The 27,923-nt window shown below is 42.2% G+C and overlaps 1 protein-coding gene across 3 annotated transcripts in view; it reads right to left on the reverse strand.

The window, feature by feature from the left end:
* Positions 1-27,923, reverse strand: part of trappc9 (trafficking protein particle complex subunit 9) — a 193,607-nt gene that overhangs the window by 75,847 nt on the left and 89,837 nt on the right. For all 3 annotated transcript variants that reach the window (XM_070985161.1, XM_070985160.1, XM_070985162.1), the window contains 2 exons: positions 25,547-25,689; positions 15,752-15,862 (listed from right to left, as the gene is read on the reverse strand). In XM_070985161.1, the coding sequence (XP_070841262.1) occupies positions 15,752-15,862; positions 25,547-25,689 (254 nt within the window). The remainder of the gene's footprint in view (positions 1-15,751; positions 15,863-25,546; positions 25,690-27,923) is intronic.

Below are 27,923 nucleotides of genomic sequence, written 5' to 3' on the forward strand. Positions count from 1 at the left end.
GACCGTCAAAGACAATAAGATCCTGGTTGTCCACTATCCGCTGTCAACAAATATTCTTAATTTGAATATACAAAAAAACTGTAAAAATAAATGGATAAAATCTATACATTTGATTGTGAAAATTAATATTCAATTGTGGAAAAAACAGCAGCACCACTGCGGCAGATAAAGCGAATGCACAACATGATGGACAGTGTTCTTCATACCAGCTTCATTTGTCCAGCAATACTGTTTTTTCTTTGTTTTCTTTTTTATGGTGAAAATCTGTTGAAGTTGGACATATTTAAATCTCTCCAGTCATAATTCCTGAGATTGAATATTCCAGCTCTAAGCGCTGTTGCCCCCAACCTGCTTCTCTGATGTCCACCGTCTCTCTCGCTGCTCTCCCGATTCAGTGAATTAAGGGTTTATTCCAACCAAACCAAAGAGTTGGTGATGATTGTTGGGGCAATGAAAGACAAACCAAGACAGTTTTGGTGGGTTTAATTTTGTTTTTGGTGTGAACAAAGTGTCTCACAATGATAAAATGACATTTTCTCTGAACAGAGTCTGATGGTTTTGGCGAGAGCGATATAGCCGTTATGGTTAAACAGAACAGATCTTACTCTTTAACAGAAAGGTAACTCTGTGGAGATCCTTTCATTAATGCTGTTAGACACTGAGAATTACAATCTGAGCCTGTCAATGGCAACAACAAGCTTTTTCAGTGTGCAAACGCCCAGAAAGATTACATCGCAGCCTGTTCAGCGGCTCTCAAAAATGGCTGTTACTTGGACACAAAAACATGGGAAATGGGGATGGGAAAGTAGGGTCAGATAATATGTAATATGATCATTTTTCCCATTTTTCCAGGACACTGGAATCTTCCAGGACAAGTGGACCAGCACCAACAGGAAACCCTGCACACAATGCTCCTTTCATGGATTGAAAATGTAACGTAGGTCAAGATGAAACAAGCAAATAATTCAACAACATGGTCGAGGACATCATTTCATTTGTTTATTTTGTGATGTGTCGCTATGTTGATCTTTCAAAAAACATGTATGTTGTAATGCGGTACAAGCACTATGTCTTCTCACTGTGTTGGTTTGCCATCTTATGGACATAATCTGCAAAATTAGATATTTTAGAGGGAATAATTAACCATCATTTTTGGCAAATTCTGACAGCCATAGTGTCCATTCCATCAAAGGTAAGCACTGTTAAGACTCCTTGGTCTTGGTCAATGGTGCAAATTTGTGTGTGAAGTTAACTTTAGTGCGAATAAATAGCCAGGTTTGCCATGAGCAAGCAGATTGACTGAGTGGAGTGATTCTATTGGATTGACTTGATTATGACGATAAATTTTACAATTGTAAATGCTGGTGTGATGAAGCCTGGACTGCAACAAACGCAAAAGTAGTACGGGCACTGGGCCTTAACATAGCAGCAACATGACAGTGGAAAAAAAAAGAAAATGCAATAAAAAAAATGTAAGTAAGCTCATAAAACAGTGATTGTAAGTACAACAAACACAACACTGAACACCTAAGCAGCCCTAAAAGAGCTTTTAACAAAGGCAGGAGAGCATTTACAGGTCAAGCTCTCCCACCACCACGACTCCCACCATTTCTTTTTCCAGTGATTTGATTGTGGAGTCTTTCAAGGATTAGGTCATATCTCGAGACTAATCTAGCCTATTACAAGGCATTTAATAACAACCTCTGTGCAGAGTTGGGGCCACCGTGGACCATCGCTAGGCCTAATTCTCAGTCCACTGCATCTCCCTGCCCCCCCAGCCCCCTGCTGATAATAGCCTGTTTGGCCTTCATTTCCCTGACACAGAGAGATGGCAAAGGTAGATGAGAAACTGGATGGATGGATGGATGGATGGATGGATGGATGGATGGATGGATGGATGGATGGATGGGTAAGTGAGTGGACCGAATGCACCCAAATTTCTCTCTGTTCAAAAGGGTGAGCTGTGATCAGAGTTCAAATAAATCCTACAAAGACATGCACACATGAAAGCCAGATCAGCAGAAACAAGAAGTTATCCGTGTCAGTGCATACTGATGAGGTCTCTGCTGAGGTCTATATTCATGTCAACATGTGTCAGTCGACGGGGCTTTGCGTTGGCATTTTCGTCAGGTGCAGACAATATCGTTCTTGCTTTCTCGCCAGCGTCTATTTGATATTTTGATGACTCACAATAAGCTTGACTCTAGAGAGCAGTGGTAGAGCAGAGGTGTGGAACAGAGATTTGTGCTTGCTCAGAGCGAGTTGAAAGCGCACAGCATAAGGCACAGTCATGTTCTCTGCGATTTTCTTGGCTCTGCCCTGCATGTTTGAACAGATCCCACGTAAACGTTACTGTTCAGTGAATAATATTCTGTTTGAATAACTCTGACATAAAACCGACAGAAATAAGATAGCACGCCGCTGTGGTTGGCATGACTATCATGTACTGTCACAAACAAACCTGTTTCCCACATTTTCATCGAGGTAATTTGCTCTGAGGACTCTGAAGTTTAAACTCTTGGTTGAGTATAACGCAGGATGAGGAGGATCTGTATCTGCAGACATGGTATCTAGGCAGTGTTACACCATGTTTCCTACAAACGTACATGTATTTTCTATTGCAAGATACTTGTATATGAACACAAGTCAGAATTCGTAAGGATGCAAAGTGAGGATTGTGACTTCTTTATGTGTCGATGCCTGCAAGTGGACTCACTAGCATTTAACCACTAACACCTGTTTGACTCTATCACTCACAGCACTGAGCTGCTTCCCACACATCTTCTCCCAAGAGACAACCAATGTCTACGTGCTTAGTTACGAATCACAAACAAACCTCTGATGAAATTCACAGAAATACAAACCAATTTAAACTGAGGATGTCCAGATAACTTCTTCCTTAAGCGACTGAGCCTGGTTTCTTCCCATTACAAATGAACTTGGAGCCATAACAAATGCACATTAGCAGAAATTAGTCCATGTGCAGTGTCAGTACAACCAACCCCTGCACCGACACCAGTAATGTTTCAATGCCTTTTACTGATGATACACACATACTGCTTCAGTCATCATAGAAACACATTCAACACTCGTAGCTACGGGCAACATGACATGTGCTGGGACTGCAGGAGAAAACCAGCACACTGGGGGGAACATACAAACTTCCATTTGCTGGATTTGAACCAGTGACCTTGTGATTTTGTAAGATAACGCTGCTTACAACTGAACCAACGGCAGAAAATGATTAAATATTTACAGCAGCTATAGCACGTCTCTTATTCGAACACTGCACAGTGAAACACAGGTCTGCAACACTTGGAAGACATTGCAAAGCTGAGCACCGACTGAAAAGAACAACAAAGCCAGTGGACAGGCGATGTTTGCGTGCAGAGAGCTACAGTTGTACAATGGATGACTGGGGTCGACAACTCTTTCTTTTTTTTCTTTTTTTTTTTTGCCAAAAAAACAAATGGTGTGACTTCTGATACTACATTGCTAATTACCACCACCTGCAATAAGCTGTGTCAGAGAGGCCTTTTTTTAATGGCAGTAATAACACCAGCTCAGGATGAGCCGGTCACAGTGAAATGACCCCTTCCTAATTAAAAGCTGTGTTGCCTCAGACCAAAAGTACATGATAATCACATTAGAGCACACTGGGTCGCTTTTATCTGACCACTGCAAAGCCATGAATCATTTCAAATTTGAGGTCTATAAACTCAACCATGGACGCAAAGTAACAGTGAGCTCCAGCACCTCAGTGCTGTGCAGAGGCTCGCTCCGGTTTCTGCAGCCAACTACTGTTCTAGCTACTACTATACTGCAATTACATGTAAAGGTATTTAACTGATTTGTGTGAGAGGTCTTTCAGTTGTCTTGTGTGCAGCTTTTCTCCAGTGTGTGACTGTGCAGTGTTTACAGTTTGCATCATGGCCTACACAGCAAAACAGAAGAGCAAATCATTTCCAACCAACATTTTATCAGAGCCTCTTTGCATCTTTTTATAACAGCCAGAGATTGTGTTATGTCACAGGGGAGAAGCTGAGAGTGAAAAAACCTACAGAGTGCGTGTGTGTATGTTTTCATGAAGAGGGTTATTTTTACCTCACGTGCAAGAGCTTAAGGGCGGAGATCCACAGAGGCCTGTGCAGAGGCAGGCGAGAGCAACAGTCTATTTTTAGACTGCGGCTGACTCCGTGTAACCCTTTGTACGCAGCGGCTGCAGAGGCAGCGGCTCTCCAGCCATCCACGTCTCGCTCAATATGATGAGGTGCAGCGAAAACGGATGCTTACTGCCAATTACTGTACACGGATAGGTATCGAAGAATGCCTCTGTGCAGACAATCATCTAATGTGCTGGCTGTCATTTAAATTGAGGCTTTGTAGACTATTACTAGGGTTGACAGAGTGAGCTATTACTGTCTGTGCTGCTGAAACCCAGGAGCTCGTTTTGGGGGCATTTCGCCATTATTAGACAGCACAGTACAGAGAGGCAAGGCAAGATAGAAGAGAATGACACGCAACAAATGTCCCCAGCTGGACTGGAAGCAGGAACGTTGCAGCTTGTAAATAATACTTTGCTGCAGGTGTTATTAGTGAATTGGGTGGTCCGATGACAGCTTAATATCATTTTAAGGTCGCTAAAGATGCAGGTGACTGGAGAAGGAAATGACTGTTAGTCAGATAAATCTGCTATATCCGTCTACACTGTGTGAATACATGGATCTGGTGGAAACAAGGCACATTTCCAGAATACCAAAGATATAATCACACGACAACCAAGAGATCTACGGCAGCTGGATGGACTGACTCTAGCAATACTGTAGAGTACAGAAGGACATGTGAGTACAAAAAGATCTTGATGTTCTGGCACCTAACTACCGCATCTCCAGACAGCCAATGGGGCTCAAACGCCCCCTAGGGAAGAAATTATTTCAAGAAAATGTGAGGGGGGGCTGGGGGGAAGAAAAATCTCCTGCAGACGATGAGAAAAAATGACAGTGGTGTGAAGCTGAATCCCAGGGAGAGGTCGAGCAGCAGCAGATGTACATCTCAGCAGTCAGCTCTCATCTTTGTCAGAAAACACTGCTCCTGTGCCCTTTCGTCAGCACACACCAGTGTGTTTTTTTATTAGACACAGTGTTCATGTAATGAGTACATACACTATTTGGACAGAGTGGGAAAAGGCCACTTTGATTTGCACGTTGTGAAAAAAAAAAGACAATCAGAGGAGGCTGGGACTGAAGACGGGATGAGTGACTGCAGATGCATTATGTGCTCCGCCGCTGTAAAAAGTAGCACGAGAAGGGGGAAAGGTGGTCACCATGGAAACAAGCATTGTTTGAAAGCTCATGCAATGAGGCGTGTCTGCCCTTGTGCGCACCGATCCGGCAGAGCCAAAAGGCACGGCGGCTGGAGAAGAGACGCGGCTAAAAATGAGAAACTGCTGCAGTGGGTGCTAACTCCCCCCCCGCTGCTTTTGGAGGTAACACTGAGCTAGCTCTGCAATGATAATGGTGGACAGGCAGTGGGAACCAGTTAGTGCCTTGGGGTTGATGTTGTGATGGGGATGTAAACCCCCAAAGGTCTGTTTAAATCTCCTGGCAGTCACAGCTGTGGTGCTGATGCAGAGTGAAGATTGGGATCAAGCAGGTCTGAGAGAAACCTGCTGCTGGCAGGGAAACGCACACTGGACGACTTTCAACACTGAGAGCATCCACACCGCTGAACGATGTGTTTATTCCAATGAAAAGTAACGAGCTTTCAAAGATGACGCTGTGCTTAAAGATCCCCTCCAGACATGTTTTAAGATGTCTATAAAACACAGAATAATCATTTGTGTCTGATATGGTTTTGCCCACAAAAAAAGTCTTGTTAAAATTTACTTCTCCCTTATTTAATTGCAGAATCTATGAATGTGTAATAATATTTCATTTCCAAAGTTTAACTGGTTGTTTCAAGAGTGCAAGAATGTCTCACTGAGAAGTCTGTTCTCAGTGTTTGTGCACTGAAGGCTTCAAGTTTCCACATCACATTTGCGTAAGTTTAAAATCACACATTGGCTTCCACACTATTTGTGATGTCACAAATGACGCTTGGAGGCCCTCCCCTTGAAACTGGATAATTGAATTGTATGTGTGCTGCTCACAACAGCAACATCTCTTCCCACAGTGTTTAGACCTGACTTAAGAACTCTGCTACAGAAACATCAGCACTTCCTACTGAAGAAATACTGCTGTGATACTGTATTCTGTGGTTAAAACTAAATAACAGGAACAGTGTTTCCAGAAAGAGAGGCTGCAGTTGGTTTTTTGGTAATTTTACAGTCGTATTGGCACCTAAAGGAAATTCAATTCTGTCCAATTTCACTGTGGTGGGAGCAGAAATCTAAGAGAGAAAATAGGAATTTTCATAATTTGAGTGAAGTGACGCCTTCAGGGTTTGCAGAATCTGTAACATCTTGACTTTCATCTTTTTAAATAAGCTTTTTTTATTGATCTCAGTCCTGTTTCATGCATTTATTTCAATATTTTCTCTTTTTTATTTTACTGAGGTGTGTTTTATCTTTTTCTGTATGTATTTATTTATTTTTTGTTTTATTTTGTTTACTTGTAGCTTTGAAATGATTCATTTAATTTTTTTCCACGTAAACCTTGTTTTTATTATTTTGTTTGGAATTGTGCATTACAATTCAAGTTTATCATGATTATTTAAGGCTTATTCTTGACCTTGAAAACTGAAATTTGACAAAAACTGCCACCTGAGCAAACTCCATCGGCTGAAGTACAATGTTAGATGTGTGCACTGAGCAAAAGGCTAGTAAACTGGACCTTTAGTTAGAGATTCTGCTTATTCCAGAATAGTAATGAGTAAAATGTGAGAGGCAAAGCAGAGCAACTTGGGAACAAAGGACTCAAAAACAATGGAGCCTCCCCATGAATCTCATAGACCAGATTGTGCGATGAATGCTGCACAGAAATCCCCTGGAACATGGTGATGATGGGTTGAGAGAAATCACATCACCAGGAGGGGACCAAAGATGTTCTCCCACCAGCTATATTTATATAGATAACAGCGAGAGACAAGTGCATGAGGGCCCTGCTCTTCAATTCTGATAATTAGATATCATTCAAACACTTGCATCAAACCCATCCCATACAAAAGTATCACACACTAAAGGACTTGACAGACTTGCAGTCAAACCCACGTAATTACAATGCTTAAGAACTTGCTTTATGGAAATGACTTTCCAGCCTGACATTTTGGACAACATTTCTTATTTTCAATTCATATTAATAACAGACACTTTAATGTGCTCCATCTCATCATAATTTGCTCATTAGAACAAAGATTCAGTCGCAGAAAGGTCAGGGCTGTCTGACGCTACACCGGATCGCTCCCTTTTCCTCAAATGAAAGAACATAAAGTATGAAAGGAGAGCGGTGCTCATTTACATGCTGTCTATGCAAAGCAGTGACCGTTTGAGCCTGATCATTTTTCTCAACTCAAGGTGGTTAAAAACAGCCACCGAGGAATAACTGTAGAGTGGATTAGTCATTTGGCCAAAACCAGACTTGCGCATGGAACAGCATACTGATGAATGAATGCATTTTACAGCATCACTACCAAAACATCTGTGGTCATAAGTTCATCAGTTATCGAAGAAAGGACCTTTCCTTTTGCACAACCTCTGCATTGTGATTTTAGAAGACGAGCAATGCGAAATATAAACTGCCAGAAAATGTACTGTGGTTTTGGAGTAGTACCTGATTTTGTCATTAGGTGGAGCCTTTGTCTGTTTGTCTGTAATGAGCACACACTGAATAATCCAGTCTCCCTTCTTCTGCTGCCCTCTATGGATTAAAAAAAAAAAAAAAAACGTTTGCTGTGCTCCCTGTGGAAGTGGTGAGAGCTAGCAAGTAACTCCCCTGACTGAGCAACCAGTTGTTAGTTGTTGGTGACTTAAATCTAATAACTTGACGCATCAGATGCTTTGTTACACAGAACCATCAGGGAAGCCATCCATGGAAACTGTTTGGAAAAGGGTAGGCAATTTAAAAAAAAAATACTTTGCAGGTGATTGGATGAAGCACCTGTCTATCAGCATCTCTCACTGGCTAACTTCAACCAATCAGATCAACAAACCATATGACTGAAAATATATGACTTTGCCGAAACCAGTTGGCAGACGAGCAAAAATGTCTTTTCAATGTAAAAAGCATTCAGCGCTGTTCTTTGCTCTTTTTTCAGGGAAGAAATTCTCTCCAGTTCTGATATAACTGATGCGACAGCAGCATCTAAGCTAACCTCTTTAGGAGGCACCATTGTTGAAGCCTGGCAAAATGAATTCTTGGCTGGCGTGATCTCGTCATCTCATGAATCCAGCTGCCTCGCAAAGTAATAAACATGAGGTAATACTGAGAAAATCCCAGTTTAGCGAGCTATTAGAAGCTCACACCGATGCCAAACGAGCAGCTTCAACAGACCCAGCTGACAGCTGCTCAATCGGTGCAAGCAGGGGAGCTGCACATCAGACAGTGCCACTCCACTTACAGTGCTGGTGCTGGGACAAGCAGTTCTTTGCAACATCAAAGCAAAAAGTCGCTGGTTTTCTAGGCAACATATTCCCCCTTCTTGGAAGTGAAATGTTTAAAGTACAAATTAAATCACATATAGTCAAACCTTTTTTCATTCAAATTTAATGTCAACATGTCATTTAAATGCACTGTTAATATTTTCTTTATTAACAAAAGGAAGATAAAAAGATGGACGGGCTGGTTTGAGTATTTCATAAAGTGCTGATCTGCTGGAATTTTCATGCACAAACATCTCGAGGGTGAGCATGATGGCTGAGGTATGCAGAGGAGCATCTGAGAACATGCTGAACCTTGAAGCAGATGGGCTACAGCAGCAAAAGGCCACATCTGGTGGATCTCCTGTTGGCTAAGAACAGGAAACCAAAGCTTAAACTGGCACATGTTCACCAAAATTGGACAATGGTGTGATGAAGGGGAAGGGTCAGAATTTGACATGAATAGCATGCAGAGATGGATCCATCCTGGCTGCTGCTGCTGCTGGTGTAATGCTTTGGTACCCCTTAGCATCAACTGAGCATCATTTAGTCACCAAAGCCTACCTGAATATTGCTGCTGACCATGTCCATACCTTTACGACCGCAGTGTACCTATCTTTCAATGGCTAATTCGAGCAGGCTAATGCAACATGTCACAAAGTTGAAATCATCTCAAAATGGATTCTTGAACATGACATTCATGGACATCGTGGATGTGCAGCTAACAAATCTGCTGTCATGTCAATATGGACCAAAATCTCTGAGGAATGTTTCCAGCACATTGCTGAATCTATGCCACCAGGAAAAACGGGTTCCAACCCAGTATAGCAAGGTGTACCTAATAAAGTGGCCGGTGAGTGTATTGGTTAATGTGCTCCGGCTGATCAGCGAGTTAGATATCTAGCCTGCAAACTGATATCAGCTGTATGGATGAGAGTTAGAGAAGGAGACTTTAGCAGGAAAGCTAATGCGGCTTGTTCAAAGTCTGCGGCTCTTGTGCAGCAGACTGCCGTCTGGCTGTTAGTCAGTGTGACCATCTGCAGATCTAACTGCTTTATACCAAGATTTGATGGGCTGTGTGGAAACTCTAAAAGATAAACTATAAAAATAGAGGGTGCCATCAAGAAAAACAAACAAACAATAAAAAAAAAAATGTAAATATAAATTCTCCCTCTGACTCAAAGGAGAACACGTGTGATTCACAGCAGTCCCTGGGTTGGTAAAGCTGGCACGGCAGTATCTGTGCATCCCTGAGGACATTTGTTCCACCTGAGTAGGTGTTTTGGCAGCACAACTAGATATACTTAACATACAGCACTCAACTCACCCCGACCATGTAGCAAAGGCATGCTTGTTATGGTTCATAAAAACAGAAGACTAAAGTCTTTGTTGTTTACTTGGTAACAGCTTTTTAGCATTTTGAGCTATGGCCCTTTTCTACTCGTACAAGAAGAAACTGGTTAAATTTAACTGCTGGATCTGCCCAGCATGTCTCATCTAATTTATGTCCTCAAGCGAAGCCTGGAAGTTGTGCAGCATTATTTGCTATATTTAATATTTAAAAATGGAGTCAGAGCACTGCAATTATAAGTCTGAATATCATTTTGATATCACAACTGATGTATGTTCATTTCTTGCCCAAATACCCAACTTACTGAGATTTTGTGGTAATTACTGCAGTAGTTTGAAACAGACGTATGATTTCGCACATTGATTGCGAACATTTACAACATTTAGGAATTAAGAAAATTGCTTCACATCTGCAGCCTTATAGTTCACAAAAACAGATGTCTCTTAATGTGAGTTTGCAAAATCCCACTTTGAATATTGTCACCACACTAACAAAATCTGGAAGATCTAACGAAAAGAAAACACAGGTTCACATCCTCTACATGTCCTCTTCTCTCTGTTCTGCTGCTTCAAAGCAATCATGGAAAAAGCTGAAATCTGGGCGTCACTGTGTGGGTTTTGGGGACCTTGTTGGGCTCCCAAACATCAAAGTGATCATTCACAGTCTGAGGCTCTTTGCTTTTTCTTTCATTGGCCATTAAAGAACCCCATCAAGAGGATAAAGACTTTGTACAGGACACGTCTGTGAATGATATGAGAAGATGAAAGCAGCACTCTGCTACTCACCTGTGCCCCGCTCTCCACATGCTGCCTTCATAGGGAGAATACAAACTGCACAAACTGAACTTGCTGCTCAAACACAGCCAATAAGATCTGGCTTTTCAGTTGTGGTATTGAATAACTGTAAGCTATCACCTGTCACTATCTAAAACTACTTAAATATGGCTGTAACAGGGGATGGAACCAGCTCGCTGCTGCTGTTCTCATCTGGACGCGAGTCTTGAAACTATTAAATCTACTGTTCAAACTGCTATATGTCTCTCCATGCATGAAGGCGTTCTCTCCCTTTTCTATTTGTGTAACCATGAAAAAGCTCAATGGGAACAATTAAAAATCGTTTGTTGTAGGCGGAAAGTGTGGATGATTGACAGAGTCATTTTTGCGACTGTCGGATTGAAGTCTTAGCTTCAGCAGTCCTGGATGAAGACTCCAGAAAACATCTTACGCCTGACACCTCATTCATCATAGAACAGGAAAGAATTATGAAATGACAGGGCCATCTGATGTCGAGAGAGGATGAGCTGAAGAGACAAGTGCAATATGGTTGAGCAGACAGAGTTCTACAAGTCTGTGGCCCTGATTCTCTCTGTATGCAAAGTCCTATCCCACTCTGAATAATCTGTGCTCACGCTGGGTGTGTGTCAAAGGAAATGATCAGCATGTCGCCAAGACTGAGCTAGGGTTTGTTGAGTGATGCTGCATCCCATTCTCTGCCTCTAAGGAGCATCTACAGAAATATTGTAAAAGAATCAATACGCTGGATCTATGCTAATCTTCTGCTAATCAATTTATGTCTGTCGGGCTTCCAGAGAAGTCTCTATAGGGTGGAAGCGCTGGCTGGTGGAGTGAAAGGCAACAGCTGTGTCTACGGGGAATGTCAGTCAAAGGGAGAAAGACATGTAAGTCTATATATACATCTGCAGTTGTTACCAGACTTGACATTTTTTGCCTCGGAGGCACATTGTGTCATCCAGCATCAGTTTCTATAGAAGCAGAGTTTTTCAGATCAATTACACAACTGGTGCATTATCTTCTCTGACCTCTACTTTAGGTCCTATACATAGCATTGCCTTTTGATTGTGTCAGTGAGAGATGAGTAAGGTCAGGTTTCTGTCACACTGACAGAAAGTGGCAAAGACAACCTTTAGTATTAGAACTCTTATATTTCTGTTTTATTTGATTGTACTGAAGCATTCACCCAGTCTTGGCTGGAAATGCTGCAATGGCTCTAGACAGCAGTGGAAGCAGGACATAAAATAATGTAGAAATACTAGAAGTAAAAGTCCTGCGATCAAAAAGCTGTACATGTGCAGCAGTTTTATCAGCAAAATACACTTAAGAGTAAAAGCACCTGTTTCACAGAAAAATGCCCCCTGTGACCGATATATCAATATGTGACATCATTACATTGTTAAGACTGATGCATGTTAATCAGCATTCTATTGTTGGAGTTGGTGGAAGTAGTTTGTCCAGTGGGGCCCCTCCAAAGGGCTCCAAAGATCAAATTTGGACTTGTGAAATGATTAATGGGAGGGACAATAAAGTAGCTGCAGCTCCTTTTGCTTTATTGTGAAATTGGCTTTCAAACAGTTATTAAAATGATAATGTTTAATTGCAAGCAGTCACAGAGATGTGAATCGTGACAAGGAGCCCTGACCAGACAACATTTTTTGGAGAAAGTCAAAAGGTAAAAAAGGCTGGAAACCACTGGCTTAATCTGAAAGGATGTGATGTGTTCTATAAGATTAGCTTTTGCTTTTTATGTGGAATCTAAGTCTGAAAAGTACTACAATCTGTTAGGTTTAACAGGAGTAAAAAGTACAATAATTGCCTGTGAAATGTAGTGTCATAAAAGCAACATAAAATGTAAATTCTTTGTGACTTAAGGTTTGTTTTGCTTTATTTTTTTTAAGATATCTACAATTACTGAAAAGAGCAGAGTCTAATGTATAACTGCATATATTATATGTTGATATTCATGCAACCTTTGATAGTACTTACAGTCTGACAAAGCTTTACATAGTGCCACTGTTCCTCAGGCAGAACAGTGGGTGATAAATGGATAACCAGCATGGGACCTTGAGATCAAAATCTCTTTCAAAAGACTCCTGAAAATGATAAAATGACAGCACATTTGTGCTTTTCTTTGGCAAGCACTCATTTATTCTCTGGTATGATTTGTTCATTTAATAAAACACTTGTGGAAAAAGGAAAAAAACAACATAAAAAACACCTCTCTGCTCAGATATACTGCAGAAGCACAGCAAAAAATAGTAGAGCAAAGAGAGAAGTGTGGTTCACCTAACCGGCAGTCATTAAGCAGTGCTTCCACTGTGTGTATGATACCACTTACACTAACTCAAAGTCTGACCTGGCTGTACACTGTTTACGGCTGAGAAAACAGCCCCTCTAATTTTAAAAGACGAGAATGCATAACCAGCATGGATATTACACTGACACTGTAGCCTGCGCAGCTACAAGCTGCTCTTCACTAGAAGTCATTTAGACACCAACACCACACCTTTACCGGAAGTCAAGCTGCACTATGTTCCTCAAACGAAGGAGCATGAAACACTGACGCCATTTCACCGAAAGACACATCGACTGCCAAATAATAATAATAATATAATGAAACAGATGAATAAAATGCACTCAATTAAATTCCACAGTTAGAAAAAAAAAAGGTTTAGTTCAAGTTAATTACTCGTCTCTTACCTGGATTCTCTCTCTACTGACTTGTTCGATTTAATATCATTTTTGTTCTGTAGAAAATGTAACAATGAAGCATTTAGTCACACTACCCAACGACTAGGCTATGTGATCCTCGCACTGCTGGGAAATGTAGTTCAAGTGAGACAATGCAACTTGTGCTGAACAGCTGCAACTGTGGCCGCAAGTGACAAAAATGAGATCGTGGTAAATGCTAAAAAACTGCACAATAATAGCATAAGCAGAGGAGCGCCATAAATACATGTAATGTAACACTGAATTCACTGAAAATCATTATACTGAGGAAATGCAGCAGAGGAGCTGCCATTGTATCGTGCTAACAAGGAAGAAAAACAATACGTTGCTGTTGTCATCACCAATGTACACGCACATCCCAGTGGAAAATTGTACATATACAATTAACCAATTAACCTTAACCAATCTAAACCAGTGCGATGATGAGCGTGACAGAGCAGGGCCTGAAGCTGATACTAGCCTTTAGCGTGGTTAGCATCATTTCACCATCATGAAATCAGCCGTGATTTCTCTTAGCATGTACAGTATTAAACTAACACAGCAAGTTTAGTCAGAAAAACTCCTGATTAGACATCTGAAGTGGTTTGAAGATAAAAACTCAAAGTTTTGGGTTGAATTAATTTATCTCATAAACATTTATATTTACATTACGTTAATGTGAAAAGATTAACTGACTGCACTTAAGTCTTGTGTGGTGTTTTACGGCCTACAGTATATGCTGCTCATGAACTTTTTATTTGTATTTCTTCTTTCAAATGTTGTATCGTCTCACATAACAGTAGCATCACTCCTCCCTGACACTACAAACTAACATTTATACTGCGCTAAAACATAAACAATCATGCTGCTTGATTGTTGTTTTGTTGTTCTCCTAGCTTAGCAATGATGACACCCTTGCACCCAGCCAATTCATTATAATACAAGGCGAAATAAAACAGTATCTCTCAAAGCTCCGTCTTCAGAGACTTCTGAAGTTATCCTTTTTGAGGAAAAGAGCAGGTAAAAAAATGCTGGTAAGCTTATCTTAGCGACTCATTTCTGCACAGGAAAGATTATTTGGTGCGAGTTGAGTGATGAGCTGTTTGGCTCCGTCTGAAAAGATCCCTTTCCACCCCCTAATTCCCCTCAAATAATAACATCCCACCCCTGCGGAGAAAGGCCTATGAGTCACCAACAGTGTACCTCTGCTTGTGGTGAAGGATGCACTGGAGAGACAGCGCAGACAGGAATCATAATTTGCCATTTTCCAGTGAAACGACAGGAAGAGAGAGAGAGAGAGAGAGAGAGAGAGAGCGAGCGAGAGAGAGAGAGAGAGAGAGAGAGAGAGAAAGAGAGAGAGCGAGAGAGAGAGAGAGAGAGAGAGAGAGAGAGAGAGAGAGAGAGAGAGCGAGAGAGAGAGAGAGAGAGAGAGAGGCTGAGGTGTGAGGTGTGACGATGTGTGTGCAGGTATATCCACACGTCAGGGGAAAGAGAAAAACAAGAGAGACACATTACGGAGTGATGAGTTTGGGACTGTGAGAACCAGATATTTTTTTATCTGATACAAGTTTAGGATTTCCCCCAGATTTTTTATTCTTTAGGACACTCAAATTGAAACCCAGATGAATAGACTTCTTTTAGGTGAATCAGCAGCGTCTTACGGGATAGTGAAGAAGCCCTGAAGCTGACAAAAGAAAGATGTCGGGGGCAATAACTGTCCAATTTTCAATTTGCCAGATGTAGCAAAAGCAGCGTTTTGGCCTCTTTTAGAGCAGATATGTTTACACGCTTGCATGGTCGGGTGTAAATAAAGATGATGCTTGTAAATCTGCAATTTCAATGCTGGGATGAATTTCATCCTAGTGAGAAATATTACTAGAAAGGCTCGAAAGTCATTTAATATTTAGTAGCTGACGATACCCAGTCTGATGTGATGTTTGGAAAAACATTACAGAGCTGCATCACAGCACATAAAGAAGGCCTGACTTAATATTCTGTAGACATTTAGACATGCTGTGTTTATAGCAGCATGATGGCTTTGCTTTAGGCTTTTCTGTAATATTTTAGTATTTGTGTTTAGTATTTTATATCTTTTTATCTAAAAAGAAGTAAATAGCAGAGGTGAGATTTGTGTGACAGTTGGCCTGCTCAGATCCTCATGGTGGGTAGCAGGATGTCAACACATAAAGATTCAAGGTTTGGTTTGAGGAATAACTAGCAGTTCACAACTTAACACACTTGAGACCTGGATGACATCTTGCTAGGAGTCATCACTATATGGTAAGACTGTATCTGTCTGTATGTAGAGAGAAACCGTCCACTCACCTCTGGCACTCACTAGCATGGAGAACCAGGTCCTGGTTGTTCTTGGCATTGACGGTGAGCTCATGCTCTGTTGGGTTGAAGATGTCGAGCAGTAGGTGACACTGCCGGGTGCTGTGGACAGACACAAAGAGTGAGTGTGGAACCAAAATCTCTCAAATCAGAGTATATAACAGACAGTGGTGGTTCTCACTCTGAGCGACGGCCCTCAGAAGATTTCTTATACAATATACACACACAACAAAAAGCCTACAGACACTTGTGTTCTATGGCCCGACTCTGCTGCCCGTGTAACTTATGCATAATGACTTCTTAATGTGTATGTGAGCTTATACTTTATGCATGAGGTTACAATTACTTTCTAAAAATACACGGCCACATACACGCACATGGCAAATGCATGAGATCAAGAGAAGACGGGGTGTGAAGTACTCATCAGTCCTTGTCATAACATCAAAGGTGGCGGTGCTTTCATGGAGCAGACCATCTCCACATCATCCCGCACCTGCTTTTCTCATGCAGATCATAAGAGGGCCAATTTGTGATTTAGATCAAGACAGGAGACATGATGCTGGGATTTTCAAAGAGTTAATTTTAACCCCCAAGTAGGTGTTTTTTTTCCCTCCAGTAATGACAGATGAAAGGAATGGATAGCTCAGAGACAGAGAACAGGCTGTCCACTGCAGCCTGTGTCCTGTTACATTAACAGTTTCTGGAAGGGTACAGGAGGAATGTTCACATGGGGGGGGGGGGGGTCTGGCCTCTGGGATGTATATGGCCTGCAAGGCTCGTGAGGCAATTCATAAATACAAAAAAGCAATTACTTTTTTCAGTGATAAAGAAAATAACATAAAATAGGTCCCTGATGAGAAACACACACACACACACACACACACACACACACACACACACACACACACACACACACACACACACACACACACACACACACACACACACACACACACACAGAGCTTTGATATCACGTCAGTGCATCATGGCCACTGTCAACAGAATGTAAGTAGTTGTGGAGTGTCGCACTTTTCAGGAGTAATGGACTCACAATTATTACGTGTGTTCTTAAGTTAACTTGTGATGACGAACAAGCAGTAATGAAAAAAGACCAATCTCAAGAGACATTACATGTCTAAAACATGCTAAACTGGATGAGCTGCAAGGGCAAATGCGCTTTGATAAAGCTCTTTGGCAGAGTTTGGATGCCCATCATGCAGCTTTCACAGAGCACATTCTGACAGAAACAGTGTTCTGCAGGCAGGTTTTGTGGTGAGCAAGCTAACAGCTAAGAAGCTGAAACCTCACTCAGAAGGAGAATTTGTGAAGGAGTCACAAAGTGTCAGTTTTTCTGGAATCATTCAGAGATGAAGGAAAACCCAGACTCAGTGACAGAAAGTGTGTGTGTGATTTGACCTTCATGGTGGACATTAACAAGTATCCCTGAACCTCAAGCTGCAGCAGCTTCTCAGCTCTCTGCTTTCAAATGTGAAATCACTTGAAATGAAATTAAAGCTGTGGCAACTGGAAAGAGGAAACACTGAGCGTGTTTCTACTCTGCAAGATCAAAAGCTGCTGTGACATCTGAACATGCTGCTGAGTGTGAACACTCCTTCAGGCGTTTGGTGAGAGGTTTCAGGACATGAAAAGTAAACAAAAGGACAAACTGAACATATTTGCTCTTTAATGTGGAACCAGCTGATGACAACCGACAACATGTAATCACTGAGCTGCACAGCAACAACCTGCTACTGAGAGCAGATCTTTTCAAACTGACTCCTGCAAACACTCAGCTCTGCTCAAGACTGACTGACCCAAACCTGGAAAACCAGCTGTGAGGATCATCGTCATCATCATCGTCGTTGTCGTCATCGTCGTCACTACCATCTGACATCAAACACAAAAGAGAAACAATTCCAGCCACCACAGAGGTTAGTGTGATGTATGTTTCAATAACATAATAATGTTCTCGGGTGCTGCCCAATAGCCAGCGACCCCCTTTGAAGACTGTTGTAAAAACTGAAATGGGTCTCGACAGGACAAAGTTCTCCACTCCAGGTTTACATTTTACACACAAAATCCACACTTTGTTCAGAAGAGCTGCCTTCACAGGGTTTGGGCATAATTTAAATACAAAGATATAAACATGCCACACTCTCTCTGAAAAAGATAGATAATGTGTCCAATTAGTAATAGCACCTGTGCTCATAACTAATTCTGATTATATCAACACATACGTATTCTTTAATGAATATGAACATGTCTGAAATAAAAAGCAGAGAGAGGTATATATGAATAGTAAAGTAATGCATCTGCATAGTAATAGAGCCTCACTGGGAAAAGCCATATTCCATATCAACACTCGGATTAGCTGTTCCTAAGTTTACAGATTATCCTGACTAATACATCCATAATTTATAATAATACATTTTGTAGACAATCTCTGGTTGTCTTCTGTGTCACAGCTCTCAGATTTAAGGAGGGATATGTAGAATGCTCCACAATAAGTGGAATCAAATCACAAAAGCTAAGAAATCATGTCCTTTGTCCAAATGAAATGAAGGCCATCACCCATCATCTTCCCTCCAGGTCACACCAAGCCTCCCCCCCCAGCCACCCCTCCCCCTCCCAGCCAGCATCTTGCCTCTTAAATCTCAGGGTTAATGGAGGCTTAAGCTGAGCTTGCCCAAGTCCCTAATAAACTGCTGTGACAATTAAAGGAGCATATTTTTTAAGGCCTACCCATGTTTCTTTAATTGTCTCGTTGTCTTTGTTGTTGGATGTGATTAACGCTCTGAGTGGGGTGGGGCACTGATTTATAAGCCAGGCCGTTTAGCTGAGGTGATCAATCAGACCTCCCGGTTAAGAAACACAGGCTCCTTGCTCATGCACAGAGTACCTGAGATAAACTGAGAGAAAAGAGGCAGGGATACAGGCACAGACATGCACCTTTTGATAAGCCCCAGCACAGCGTGAGCCTGAAAGGATGCTGGAAAGTGGTGGGCAACTTCATTCAAGAACTGTTGCTGCTGAGACTGCTACAGAACGTCTGTAGACAAAAGCTGAAGATTATGTTTTTGAACTAGGGGGAACTGAATCACAACACTGAATCATTTTGATAAGTATTCTGCTGAGCTACTACCCAGGGCACCGAGATCTAAGCTAAATAAATAATTCAAAACCGCCAGTAGGGTTTCAACCTACTTGTCTCCATTTCAGTCTGTGAATTTTTAAATTCCTATTTAAGAGCAGGGCGAGGCGGAGAGGGAGCAAAGTTATCCCCCGAGTTCCTCAGTGAACACATATCGAACGTGCGTCTTTGCTCATGGCAAGCAAATCATCCATCAATAAAAAAGCAATACTTTCGCCTTGGGTGCATTTAATGAAGCCCAAACTAACACGTGTGCTGCAAGTTTTACAACATACATGTCCCTGGAAGTGAGTGAGCAGAGATGTTTTCATGCTATCACCGCCACGTGGAGCTGAGGGAAAGTTCTAAATGAATTTCAATGGTGACGGTTTACTACAGATCATTTCAGGAACAGCCGATGGCGGACCAAAGACCGGGAAAAGCAAGTTCATGAATGCTACCGCCTATTTCTGAGAACTCGACCACACTAACAAATGAAGCATGAGCTCAGCGTTTTGCTATTATTGATCTGAAGAGGATCGTGATGCAGTGGAGCCATCCTCACAGCCTGGTGCCACACATTTCTATGGCAAGACCACAAAGCGCAAAACAGACAGAGCCACAGTCTGATCATCTTTGCTCCTACATCAACAACACAGAGCACAGTGAGCCACTGACACTGACCGGGTATTAGCAGGGACCGGGGACATTGTAATTGTGAGGCAGTGGGTGGGAAAAATGGAACACACAGTGGGAGGAGGCAAAAAGGCAAAGATCAATGGCGCTGGGCCCACATCCTCAGTCAATTCTGTAAATCTGCTATCAATAAGGGCTGATTTTGCAGCCCTACTCTGGCACAAAACCGTGACATATTCCCCGCACACAAAGTGTAATGGCCTTAATTAGCCTGGTTGGATTTAGAGTACTGCCAATGATGGGCTATTTTTAGCCAGGGGAGCCAATAAGGGACCGTTGACTCTACTTTTATGTCCACATTTGAAGATGTAATAACAAGTGAACATTGGCTTAAAACTTAATTGCTGGCTTGTCAGCATGCGCACGTTGTCAAATGATGAATTAAAATCAAATCATAAATAGTACCCACTAAAGGGGCAGTTCACCCAAAAGCATATTTACTCTCTGCCCCTGTTTTAAGATGTTTGAGATTTCTGCTTCCACCCTGACACAATGGAGGTGAGAGAAAGTTAAACAACAAAAGATGAAAAAGCAAAAGTCATTATTACTCTAGACAGTTAACAGGATGTGATGTGAAATAAAAAAAGGCCTGAAAACTGTTTACAGTGACATCTGTTAGCTGAAGGCGGCAGAACAGCAGAGGCTTCCCTTCATATAGGAGCCGCGAAGTGTTAGAATTACTCACAAAGCTATAGATGATGCACAGGATCGGTTCATGTCCCCTGATAGAGCTATGCATTCTCCACAGCAACACGGTGTTGAGCAAATGGGATTTTAACAGGTCCCTGTAAAGTATGGATCACTGAGTATCTCACACGTCCAGGCTTTCAGCTGCCTTCTTTAAGAGATCTGTCACCTGACATATGGCCAAATGTGAGAAAACAGGAAGAGAGAAAATAAGGTCTGTGCGATATAAGAGGTATAAAATGTAGACTGAGGCAAAGAGAGCAACAGAGGAGGGCAGGGGGATGGCAAACAGAGATATGGGGTGAAGTAATGAAAGAAGTCATGAGAGACACAATAGAAGAGAGGCAGGAAAGGAAGAAACTGATTTGAGGTGGAAAAGAACGGACAGAGGAGCTGAGAAACAGCGAAGAGAGAGAGCATCTGAAGAAACAGTACAAAGAAAGTCTGTGAAGAAAGTCAGAGAGAGGTAAATGAGATACAGGGGTTACAATGTAATGCAATCACAGAAGCCCTGTACGAAATCCTTCATACCTGCAACCGAAACTGTTTTTTTTTAGAGAGGTGGTGATTACTGCGAGCATTTAAAGGCCTCTCTTTGTGATGTTGTAGTGGATTACACTGTTGTATTATGCAGCGAGATGTATCTAGGGCTGGGTGATATAACCAAAACAATAAAATCCAGATTGATGATTCACAAGTTCAATCTTTTTCCCCCCTGCAAAATGTAGGAAGACTAAAACATGATTTAAAATCCTATTTTTTAAGGACTTCATGTACAAGACAGTTGAGTCATTCAGACACAGCAGAAAAGTCAGATCAGTCGTGTGTGCCGTTCCTGACGAGTCAGTCTAACCGCAGCTACTCAGTCCAGACCGACTGAGCAAAGCAGAGTCAGCGCCCTGTTCTGTCCACTCAGGTGGCTTCATGTGCCGTCATCATAATATCTCATCAACACACAAACCTTTTGGCTCTTTATGTCCCTCTCTTAGGTCGCTGGATTGACTATGTGATAGCGAGAGCCAGCAAGGCTCCCCGAGCTGGGACACACCTGGAAGTGGTGAGATCGCGAGGTGGCAGTTAGCGAGCCAGCTGAGCTTCCACCGCTCCACCTATTTTGCGAGGACACAGCAGTGACTCTCTGTGTGCCATTTCCTGGTCTCACTGCGCACTAACTGCACAGTGACAGATGGACGGAAAGACTAACATGTAGAGAGAGCAGGACAGAGACGGATCGAGGGACCGCACAGCGGCTCCATCTTTGTGAAGCTGTATTTTCTTGAGGTGTGGTGAGGTTCTCTTTTTTCTAAGCCTGCACCTGTTGGATGTTTTAGTGACTTGCCATGAACCGCAGTTGGAGGAAAACGCAGGCAAGATGTCACTGGCAATCTGGCAGTGCAACTGGAATTTTGGTGCAGTGATGAACTACATTCTATGACGGCTGCCAGCTCAGAACAGGTCAACAGTGCACCCAGCCCCCTACTTCTGCTTTGTTTGAGCGTTTCAGCTTCACCATACACTCGTTAACCAGCAGATACGTCTAATTGAGCTGACAGAAATAAATAACTCTGATTATGGCAGATGAATATTGAATTCTACCGGCATCTGTTATCCCCAACAGCTGGCCTCCCTAACAGCTGATTAACTCCCTACACAAGCATCTGAAGGTGGCAGATACACGGTCCTTCAGCAGTTACTACCTGGAGTGCTGCACTTTGTCAAAGTCTGATTAGACACATCAAATCCACCGGTTACCTGGATTAAATCGACACAAACGACCGCTATCCTTGAGACCACCTGCTCCCACATTTATCAATATTCCCGTTCACAGTTAAAGGAAAAATTTCTCAAATGAAGCACGTAATGTGGTACAGCAAAGCAACTGCTGTTTGTTCAACTGCATCGGCTAAATTTCATAATGATGTGACCACAATAAAATGCACAATTTGCCGATCATAAACAGGGTTATGAAGGGCACTTATCAGCTGATGCGACCTGCGGAGGCTGAAGTGAGAAGAGACCATCTGCACCATGCATTTGCACTTTGCCCTCCGCACCTCCATACAAGGATATAAGATTCCTCATGGGAGACGCAGTATGTGACGGCTGGGAGGGCACTTCTTGTAAAGGGGGTGACAGGAGCCTGGGTGATTGGCCGTGAGTGTTAAACAGGGCCTTAAAGTGATGCAGTGGAGAAAAAAAACTTTAAAAGAACAGATGTGTCCACTGAAAGTGCACAGAGCACAAAACATAGACTGAAGAGTCATTCTCTACATGAATCTAAAATAGGACCACAACAAAGATAAAGAAAGAAGAAAATAAGAGGATAAGGGAGGATGAGTTTGAGAGAGAAAGGAAGAAAGAGTGGAAGAATGGCACTGCAGAGAGCAAAGAAAGAAAGAGAGATGAAGAAGTAAATGTATGTAGTGTTTGTACACAGAGAGAGACATGGCTGGACAGATCCACCTGTGTGTGAGAGGACAGACACAGTAGGTGGAGACGGAGGGAGCAAAAGACAGAGAAACACAAACACAGTCTGAAAGGACACGTTTCTGTATTATTGAGCAATTTCATCCAACCACTTCCAAATTCTCTTTTAACTCGCAGCCAAGAAGAAATTCAATAGTACTTATCTCAAAAAGTAGTGTGTTTAATGTCTTACTTTACTGTCCGTCTCTCCGGGGGGGATTCAAAGGAGATTTGAGTAAATAATGCATGAATCTGTGTGTCACTCTGAAATCTGGATGCATGAATGAGTGTGATTAAGTTCCTAATGCGTGTTTGAGTGCTGAGGTCACTTGAGCATCTCATTCCTCAGCCTTGTGGAGATAATGTCAATACCAGTGTCTGACGCATACAAGCGCGCACGCACGTACGCATGCAAGCAGCCATACACACACAAACTCGTGGCTTGAAGCACTTTTTGTCCTTGAGCTCCTTTTCAAGGCAGGCTGCCCTGAAAACAACTTTCTCCGTATTTCAGTATTGTCTGGGGTTAAGGGATTTTTTCTCTTCCTTATTTTTGACCAAAGCTCTCACAGATGTCACTGCTGGCAGGGTTACAGACAGGTATGGTTGAAAATTATTCGGCAGTAGTTGATGCAATACCCGAGTTTGTTACCAACCAAACATTTTGACTACTGTGAGAGATATAAACATGTCTTCCTAAAAGACATTTTGGTTCATTTCTACTTATTTCATTTAATAAACAAAGGCAGATAAACAAGCAGCTGAACAAGAGCCTTACCTTAATAAAAGAGCATAACTTTGATAAAATGACTATAAAATTGTGTTTTTAAACTGTCTGATGTAACAAGTGAAGAAAAGTATTTGTTTAAAGATTTTCATGACTTGGACAGATAAGCCTAACATCTTAATTATGCGCTAAGGTGTTGGTTAACTTAATCCGTATGCTTGTAGGCAGGTTGTCCTACTTCAAGATAACTGATCACTGATGTGGGCCTATAGGAAAGGTCAACAAAAGCTACATAAATAAACTTTACTGGACTTAAATCTACCTGCATGCACATGCAGGTCTCAATTTCAGCACATTTCAAATGTTGAGGTTTGCTTGAGAGCCACGAGATGAGGCGCAAAGCACTAAGGGTGCAGCAGAGATAAGGTAGAGGGTAGCATCGCAGCGCAGCATCTCTACGTATGCATATGTATCGAGTGCTGAACAAAGATGGATGGCTTAAACTGCAGATATTATTACAGCTAATGATTCACCTCAGGTGGCCATTACTCGGCTACGATCTGTCTCCCTCGCTTGGGGTTGGGGAGCTCAGAAGTGGAGTGAAGTGAGACGCGCTGAATGTGTGTGTGTGAGGTTGTGCGAGGGTGTCTACACTGATGTATGTCTATGTGCATGAGAGGGGGAGAGAGAGAGAGCGTGAGGACATGAGAAAAGACTGAATATCCATTTCATATCCATTTACATCTGCCACTATCTGACCTGGCAGTGTAAATAACATTCCTAAGTCTTCTGGTTTTGATAGCAATAATGTCACTGTGAGAGCGTTGCAGCAGTGGTTAAAGAGAAGGTCGATATCTATTCACCTGCTCGGGAGAGAGAGAGAAAAAAAAAAACTAGCTGCCTTTGTATCACACATGAGATAAAACGAAGCTTTAGAATTGAGATTCATCACCAATTATTGAGACATGGGCGACAGCGAGGTAGATTTCCCGTAGTCTTTCTGTTGCTCCGCTGAAGGCTGAGTAGTATTGCTGTCTTATCTGATAATGGCTGAGTTTAATTAACAAATAAAAAACGCACAAAAATGGCACGCAGGGTTATAGGCTCATCAGATTATACACACTGAGGAAGAACTACTCAACAGAATGGACGTAATCGCTTTGCTGCGACCACGACAAATACTGCTTCGCCAACGCATCCTGAAGAATGTCACTTCACTAAAACAACAGTTTACCTGTCAGAGGTGAGCAAGGATCATTAAACTGACTGAATTTGGCTTCTGAGGAACAAAGTGAGAGAAAGAGTCGACTCCTCTCACACAAGGTTCAGTTTGTGCATGGTGGAGGATCATGGGAGCAGTTTGTGTGACAAGTGCAGTCAAATAACATAACTAAAGGACAAGAGGAGAGCGTGCAGGCAGAATAATTCAGCTCAGCTCTACGGAGCGGTCTGAGCCTCTCCTTGATCACTGTGTTGATTTTCCAGAAGGCAGCTCCATCCTGATACACACCACACGCAGAAAGGTTTTGAAAGACCTCCTGTGCTGTATGTGAAATGAAACACGAAGTTGGCAGCTAGATGGTGGCAGCGTTGGAGCAACTCGCAGCGAAAGAGTCAGGAGTTGGCCAACACATTCAACAGATGGCCACGAGCACAAACTTAATGCTAATGTTGCTCTGTGTCTGCTGGATGGACAGGCAACTGTTTGCTAACAAGTTCGCCATAGCAACTTCATAGGGTGATACTAAGTGAGTGTTGTGTTTACACCTTGTTGCACTGAAGAAAATCAATGGAATCAGGTTAAACTGGAGACATTAACACATTTCTGGAAAAGGTGGTGCAAATTTCTTTCTGATAGTTACTGAAAGGCTAAAAACAACAGCTACAACAAGCTGCAACACAGCATTACTGCATAATGTAGCTGCACGGGATGCTTAAACTTGAATATATTTTAATCAAACTGTATAAATGATTGCAGGGGGCAGGGAAGGAACATCTTTGCAGAGCTGTTAAATTGTAATGAAGGAGCCCAAAACTGGCGATACCCACAGGAAAAAAACGCAGCTTAAATCAGTGTTACCTGGTTGCAGGGAGGGTGCTGACTCTGGTGAAGAAAACGGACGGCTCCACGTCAACATGGACTCCCAAAGACAGTTCCCTGTAGTAGCCCTCCACTTTGCCTGCTCCTCCTGAGTACTTGAAGTTCAGCACTGCTTCCAAAGTCTGCAAAAGGACAAAGGAAGGACATAAATTTAGATCAAGCTGCTTTGACAGTGTGCTACCCCGAAGGGCTGATTCAGCCAAAAAAAAGAACTGATCCACGACCAGTGATTTTAAAGGAATATCTGTACAGAAGACTGAGTGTGATTGGGGTCAGAGGTCATAACCATCATGCTGTGTCCCGCCATCAGCAAAATGGGACTGTTTTTAAAGATTGATGCATCAAAAGTCATTATGGCGAAATAATACACGCACCACGGCACAACTATTGTGTTCTTTAATACAATGGAGGTATAATGGTGAGAAAGCCTGGGGGGTGGGGGGTTGACTGGTGGCTCCAAACAGGTGATTCAGAATCGACGTATCTCATCCTAAAAACAGTACAAGAAGAGAGGGCGGTGGGTGGGGGGAAGTGGGTGGGATTCGCTGGCTGTGCTCCACGGTGACGGGAGGAAAGCGGACACAGAATTACTCAGAGGTACTCAGAGGTATCTGTGGAGGGGGAGGCACTGGACAAGCAGCCAAGTGGGCGAAGGATGGGGAAATTAAAAGTGGCAGTTTATGGTGAGGGAGCGCTCGCTGACTCAGGCAATGGGCTAAAGCGGGGAAAAAAGAGCATCCAAGGTCCCGCTTTCCTTCCTATGCAGCCTATATCATCTCTCCACATATTGCTGATGGAGGCACTGGCTGTGCCTTTCCAGAACAAATTCCACTGATTCCTTGATTATTTTCTCTCTTGATACTTTCTTGTAGGGGGTGCAGAGCACAGAGTGGAATGATTTGGAGCCTGCTGGCTAGACGTCTGGCCTATTATAACCTAATGACAGAAGTACAGCATTCAGAGCAAAGAGAAATGAAAACATTAGAGAGGATTATTATTATTGTAGACCAAGCACCTAAACTCCAAACTTTCACTTATCTCAAAATGTGTGGGCATCATTTCACCTTCTTTTTTCTTTTTTTCTTGGCTTTGCATGTTTTAACATTGATATTTTTAGCTGCACTAGCAGCATGGTTCAATGGACGACAGTGTGTTTGGTCTTCCACTTTGGTCCAGAGTGAAATACAGTATCTCAACAATATTGGAAGATTGATGGTGTTCAAAGGATGAATCCTAATGACTCTGGTTATCTTGTCCCTTAGCGTCACCATGGGGTTTAAATTTGTGGTTGTGAGTGAAACGTCGCCACAGCTATTCGATGGACTGACATGAAATTTGGTACAGACATTAATTTTCCCCTGACTTGCAGAAGGGCTGAGGGTTTAGGGTGCCGACGTCCCTGGTTCACATCCAGCTGGGAAACTTTGTTGTATGCCATTCCCCATCTGTCTCCCCTCATTTCCCGTCATCTCTCTACTGTTGCCATCATCAGATTGAAATTTTACTTTTAATACTTTTGTTTATGACCATATATCAGAAAAAAAAACAAAAAAAAAAAACATTTCCATCATCCTCAAGCTCTATGTTGGGTTCAGAAGCAGACTGAACACAGTAAACACGTACCTGCTAACCATCAGCATGTTAGCATGCTAAAGTATTTAGCTAAAAGCAGCACAGTGCCAGACTAAAACCTCACAGAGCCATTAGCATGGCTGCAGACTTGCAGCCTCGTTATTGTTCACAATACATTTCCTTCATGTGCATTAGTCTTAGCTTATTGTATTGTAGCTTATTATGTAGCAGAGTACTATGGGTTACTGATGAAATGCATTCTATGCCAGACAAAGCTTACAGTAAGTCATCTGATACTGTGAAGACCTGACCTTAATATCATTAGCATGCTTATTTTCATGATGGAGTATTTTGTAAAAGCTTAAATTCAAATCCTGATATCCTCCCTGAATACCATTTTCGCGACTATTTGTCTTCCCTGGAAGGTAAACAGCGGAGCCAGTCTGCTTTGGATGTGGAGGAAGAGCAGCAGCCCAACAATGCAAGCAAGAGACAGACTCATGCTGCGCTGGCAACAGAATAAAAGGAGCAGCACATTGATATGAATCTCATTTGAATTGATTGACTGAAATCGCTCAGATTCCTTGAGCAAAGAACCTGGTTGGATGCCATTTCCATTAGAGTCCCCGTTTTCTCAGGAGCAACGTCTTCTTCATTTGCTGTTTTCCATGTATTTGTTAATGGATGAGACTGGTGCTTCTTCATCCATCAACAAATTGCATGAATAAACAAAAAAAACATCAAGTTTATCCTCCTAACAACACTGTCTGTGTTGACAATGCCT

Source organism: Chaetodon trifascialis, chromosome 17, assembly GCF_039877785.1.
Source record: "Chaetodon trifascialis isolate fChaTrf1 chromosome 17, fChaTrf1.hap1, whole genome shotgun sequence".
Taxonomy (NCBI): Eukaryota; Metazoa; Chordata; class Actinopteri; order Chaetodontiformes; family Chaetodontidae; genus Chaetodon; species Chaetodon trifascialis.